This window comes from Suricata suricatta, chromosome 15 (genome assembly GCF_006229205.1).
Source record: "Suricata suricatta isolate VVHF042 chromosome 15, meerkat_22Aug2017_6uvM2_HiC, whole genome shotgun sequence".
Taxonomy (NCBI): domain Eukaryota; kingdom Metazoa; phylum Chordata; class Mammalia; order Carnivora; family Herpestidae; genus Suricata; species Suricata suricatta.
This window is the reverse complement of record NC_043714.1, coordinates 73,956,962-73,962,961: the sequence shown is the minus strand read 5'-3', so window position 1 is coordinate 73,962,961 and position 6,000 is coordinate 73,956,962. Positions and strand designations below refer to the sequence as shown.

The 6,000-nt window shown below is 51.9% G+C and overlaps 1 protein-coding gene across 3 annotated transcripts in view; it reads left to right on the top strand.

Moving 5' to 3' along the window:
* The window catches only part of FAM135B (family with sequence similarity 135 member B), a 183,778-nt gene that overhangs the window by 78,992 nt on the left and 98,786 nt on the right, over nucleotides 1-6,000 (top strand). For all 3 annotated transcript variants that reach the window (XM_029923764.1, XM_029923763.1, XM_029923765.1), the window contains exon 3: nucleotides 2,981-3,120. In XM_029923764.1, the coding sequence (XP_029779624.1) occupies nucleotides 2,981-3,120 (140 nt within the window). The remainder of the gene's footprint in view (nucleotides 1-2,980; nucleotides 3,121-6,000) is intronic.

The window sequence follows — 6,000 nt, the reverse complement described above, 5'->3', positions numbered from 1 at the left end:
ATAGGCAACCGACAGAATGGGAAAAGATAGTTGCAAATGACATATCAGATAAAGGGCTAGTATCTAAAATCTTCAAGGAACTCACCAAACTCCACACCCACAAAACAAATAATCCAGTGAAGAAATGGGCAGAAGACATGAATAGATACTCGCTTCTTGAGCGGTGGGAACCGTTGAGGAGTGCCTCTGCCCTATTCTCTTTTCCCTACTCCTCTCTTCTCCTTTATGTTCCTTTTTCTTCCTCCTCTTACCTTCTTTTCTTGCCTTATTTCCACTGCCTTCTTTCTTCCTTTTTTTTTTTTAAGTAGTCTCTATGCCCAGTGCAGAGAGCCCAACATGGGGCTTGAACTCACAACCTTGAGATCAAGAGCCGAGCTGAGATCAAGAGTCGGACTCTCAATCTACTGAGTCTCCCAGGTGTCTGCCTTGTTTTCTCTTAAAGTTCCAACTGTCCTTTCAGATCCTTATGCGTGGTCCCAAGCCTGCCATGCACAGCAGCAGACAGACACCTGGAAAGCCTCTTGTCTCTGACTTCTTATGGGTCACTCGAATAGAATCTGCTCCAGGAAAAACTTTCTAATGAGAGATGCGACTCTTTACTCCCCAGCTAGGAAAGGGCAGCACCCTGCAGTGGACCCCGGGTCTCTGAGGCCAGAGAGAGCCTGTGTGCTCTCATGTCTGGGTGCCCAGTGCCTGGGGCACTGCATAAAATGAGCTGCAGAGCCAGTCCTAGAAATTCCAGGAAGAGGCCTTGCGGAGGAGAAGAAAGTAGCATTGCCTTCAGAGTGCAGGGGGAGGGAGCCAAGACACTGGGCAAGATGTCCGAGTGTGGGTTGTCCTTGTTGAGGGGAGAAAGCTAGCACTGTCTCAGTGATGTCCACAATCCTAAACGGTGTCCGTGATCAGTGAGCCTTCCCTTGCAAGGAGACACCTGCTTATACCCTACTTAATCTTATTGAGATGACACAGGACGTCCGTCAGGCTTAAGAAATGCCTCATCCTGGGCTGAATGGGGCCGTTTGGGATTTGGTGATCTCCAGATACCATTGAGCCCTGTGGTCTAGACTGACAATCTGCTCAAAGTCAGAGGAGTTTAAACTCTCATAGAAATGTGGCCAGTGGAATTATATTCAACAGAAAGCGCCCAGACCTTTTTCTGAGCACAATTAAAGATTCACCTTATGGCATTTTGCATACCCAGTATGTGCCTGGTCTTAGGATCTTGATTTATTTTATGCTCTTTATGTCTATATGGATCCCAGGCCAGGGTGGATATGCCCATTTTTCACATGGAAAGCTGCCGTTACAAGGGGTGATGTCACCGGCCCAAGAAGGCTGGATGATTGAACTGTTTTGCTGGCTGTCCCTCCTGGTACTAGATGGCTCAGTGCTGCTCTGACCTTCAGAGTCTTTACCCCATCCATCCTCTGCCACGTTGTCGGGCTGGCTGATAGATCAACTAGGCCTTGACATTGATAGAGAAAGGGCTGGTGGAGCAAATAAAAACAGAAAGGCATTTGCACACAAGGATCACTTCTATTTAAAGGCCACATCAATTTGAATCCAACGGGTCTAAATAGGGCTGCATTAGCCCAGTAATTTTATTTCCTTCATGACAAAGTGCAAATTAGAGCTAGCACATCAGAGCAGCTGTGGTAATGACCTGGGATTTTACGTGGTTTTGGTTCTTCCTCAGAAGCTACAAGACAAGTCTCGGTTTGCGTGTCCCTGTGCACTGGGGGGGGGAAGGGGGAAGAGTGACCCTTTGTTCCTGTTTACAGGGGACTCTTCAAGCCATCTGAGGACAATGCACAAGGCTCTTGAGCTGTTTTTCTTTGCTGGTTGCACTGACTTTTCTTGTTATTTTCTGAGCTCTCTTTGCAAACACACTGTTTTTTTCTATAGTGATTTATAGAGGACCTGCCTTTTGCCAGAAGACAGGTGCATTTTATTCATTCACCCGCAACTTCTCTCCTTGGTTGCTAAACAGATGGGCGTGAGAGCAAATCCATGCAATACCTCATCACGTGGCGAATGCCAAGATGCCCACCTCTCGCCCTTTGAGCCATGGGCTCTTCATCCGTAGTAAAATCTTCCCCAGCAATTTCCGACAAGGACTGGGGAAAAGTAGTAAATGTGAAAGCATGTTGGAAGCTGTAAAGAGCCACGTGGCTGGTCATTATTATGAACAGGAAGTCATTGCCTTATATTATGTAAATATTAGCATTATTTATTTGAGGATATTTTTATATTGTCCCTGGTGTGCAGTTTATGTGTTAAGTGGTTCTGAAAGACTCACCCATTTGCTTTCCATAACTGAGGTCAGTGGGTGCAGTGAAATCTTTTGTCATCGTCAGATACGTGTGCCCTCCTGAAATTAGGCTTAACTCGCACACAGTGCTCAGGAATGGGGGTTTCTTTGGAATGCTTTGGAAGACACAGAGTTGAGCAAGTTCCTTTGAAACCTTGATGCCTAATACAATTAAGATTAGCACACATTCCTAAAACTCAAGACAGAGTGTTCTCCATATCATACATGAGGTATGATGAGCAACATTTTCAGGAGTGAGATTCTACCAGCACTGGGAAGTCCTTGAGGGAGGAAGAGGAGTTTCTGTCCTTGTCTTCTCTGTTCTTCTCTTCCTCCCTGGCTTCAGGAGAGAAGGATTATGAAAGGCTTCATAGAGGAGGGGACATGTGAGCGGGTGACGAATTTAACAGCCTCTCATTTCCCGCCACGGAGCACCGCACAAGATCGTGTGGCGTGTTAGGGATTCGTAAGGTTCTTCTGAGGTTCCAGCCCAGTTCACTCGACAGCAGTCTTTCTACGATGGACTGGCATTCCTTCTGCGACTCTAGCCCTTGGACTTCGTATGTGTTTCGGGGCCATTACTTTCCTCGAGGTGGACTGACTCCCAAGGCCCCAGCAGGTGCAGGGCTGGCGCTGGAGTTCACGGGCTCTTACTGGTTTGTTTTGCAGACGGCAGCAGCCTGCATTCCGCCTGCGCCCACGAGAACGCCGCGCACAGCCGGGTCTTCCAGATCCTGTACAGGAATGAAGAGGTGCCCATCAACGACGCCGTGATCTTCCGAGCCCATCTGCTCTTAGACGGAGAAAGGGTAAGTCGTGGGATCTGCCGCCAACCACAAGGCGCCGTCCCCTCCTCCTGCCTTTTGTCGCCATTGCCGGGTAGTGGTAAGTGGAGGGGAAGCCAGGGATTTGCTCTAACGTCTGATGGGGATTCGGGCTTTAGACAACTCACGCATATGTTGATTCTTTTCTGTGCTCAGCCTTTCACTCATGTACTTCCTCTGTCCGTGTCCCACATGGTCTCCATGAACTGACCTACCAAGGCTTTGATTCCTTCTTCCCTCGCCTGTTTGTTCATCTGTTCTGGCAGGTGTACTGTCACAGAGTCGGTCAGCGGACACCAACGGAGTGTCTGCTTCGGGCAGGGCTCTGGGCAGGGTGCCTGGATGAGGGACACAGCCGGGGAAAGTGGCAGGAACTCTGTCCTCGAGGGCTTGGGGACTGAGTAGGAAAACAGGTACAGAAACCAGCTTGTGATGTGCACCATGTTGGCTGTGGTGCAGAAAAACGGGGCAGGGGGACAGCGAGGGTGGGGGGATGGGCTCTGAGGGGAGGAGCCACCAAGGAATCGGCTGTGAGACACACCAACCAAGAGTCCGTTAGACAGAGAGAAACAGAAAGGGCACTCCATGCAGGGGGCACAGCATGAGGTGAAGCCACAGACCTTGGGGGTCTCATTCCATTTGTTGGAAACTTGACTGAAAAATCTCTATTCCAGGGCACCTGGGTGGCTCAGTTGGTTCAGTGTCCAACTTCAGCTCAGGTCATGATCTCATGGTTCGTGGGTTTGAGCCCTGCGTCGGGCTCTGTGCTGACAGCTAGCTCAGAGCCTGGAGCCTGCTTCTGATTCTGTGTCTCCCTCTCTCTCTGTCCCTCGCCCACTCATGCTCTCTGTCTCTCAAAAATAAATAAACATTTAAAAAAATTCTCTGTTCCTCAGATTAGCACATTGCAAGGGAGTATCTGGAGTCTGAGGCGCTGCCCACTCCTCTCCAGTCCTGTCTCCAATTCCCTCTGCCGCATCCCAGCGGCTCACTTCCTGCTGGAATTCCTTTAACTATATCAAAGTATGTTCCCATTTTAGGGAAGTCCCATTAGAGGCAGGTCCACAAGCTGTGTGCGGAATGCCTCCTGCTGGCCCAGGGCTGTCTTCCTCCTGTGGCGCCCCATGGCTTTCCGTCCATGTCCTTTATGGGCTAGGCAGTGAACGGGTTCCACCGTGTGTCAGCAGGTGAAAAACTGTGGCTCACCTTCATTCCTCCATCCATCCATCCATCCATCCACCTGAGATTTACTGAGTACCGTCCACTAGCACCTACTAGGGGCTAATGAAAAAATCGTGAACAAGAAAATACCCTTGGTGTCTCAGGACTTATATTTTACTGGTAGATCAATACATTTCAGTGCAGCCCAATAAATAAGTCACGGACTTCCTGTCACTGAGCTTCCCGCGCTGCACGCTCAGCTCACTCACCCGCGAGACGCCTCGGGAGGGCAGTACAGGGAGGAGGTCCTGCACCCCGCTGGGGTCCTGCGAAGCCATCACTGGACCCGAAGTGGAGGGGGTTGCATGGTGCGCCCAGACTTTTGCTGCCTCACGGTTGCCCGGCGCTCGGTTCCTGCAGAGCATTCACACAGGCTGCAGATTATTCCCTGAGGACCAGGGGCGGTCCGGAGAGGCCTCCCAGAGAAGCCTACACTGAACTGAGACCTGGGTGCCCAGGAGCTCGGGAAAACAGGCTCTCTGGAGGAGGGCACAGCAAGGCCAAAGGCCCTGAGGTGGGATGTGTCCCAGCAAAGGCGATAAGGCTGAGGCACCTTGTGCAGGGAGTGGAGGGAAGGGGCAGGTGGTGAAGGGAGAGAGGAGGTAGGGCCAGACCCCGCGTTGTGGGCGATGCGAGGGAAGGCGGAGGTTATGCTTGGGTGACAGGAGCCATTGATTTTGCCAAAAGGGCACGATGCTTGCCTGAGCTTTGGTTCCTCCCCACCCCCCAGTCTGTGTGCTTCTCCAGGGCTGGGCTCTCCTGTCTTTGCAACCCCAGCTTCTCTGTGGGCCTCTGCAGGAGCCGCTGGCAGATGGGAGCAGACGGCGTAGTTGGTGCATGAACACACTGAACTTGGAATTCCTCCTGTTAGAGCCTTTGTAACCCCTTCTTTCCGAACAGAAACGGATATCCCCAGGGTTGTCTGTCGCCTTCAGGGTCCCTGATCACCTTCCCCCTTATGCCACCACAGTGACTATGAACACCTCATCTGTCATTGACATCAAAATGACCAAAACCAGGCTCCTCCGGGAGCTGGGCCACCTGTCTTTCCCCTGCGGGTGGGTCTGCCCTCCACCCTCCCCCACCTGCTCTGGGCCCCGGAGCTCCTGCACATGCTGCTCAGTCACATCCTTACCTCTTGGGTTCTGTTTGGGGTCGGCTCGTGAGAGGCCTGGCAGTGAAGGGTGGAAGGGAGGAGAGGGGGTCCAGGGAGTACTTTCCCCGGGCGTGTTCGGGGCCGGAGAGGGCTGCTGGTCCGGTGGGGTGCCTGGGCCAGCCTGTGAGCCAGAGGTGCACCTGCCTTTCTGCTCCCCGTTCAGTGACGTCACATTCATAGCTGGAAATCCGTTGTGGTGGAAACATTTACACCAGTGAAACCAGCAGTATTGCCCATTTTCCTTCTGAGAGCCGGTTGTGAATCATTTACCCAAGGCCTCAGCTCAGGTCAGGGGCTTGCTCTGCAGAGCTGTCCCTCCAGCTGTGATAACCACTCGCTGAGCCCACCTCTCCTGGTCCGCGGCAGCAAGGACGTCCCGGTCACCAGCCCTGACACACTGGCCACCGTCCCCGCACCCTTCTGAGCCATCTCTTTCCTGAACGGCATGGATTCTTCACTTTGACTATATCAGAGTGACTTCCTTCCTG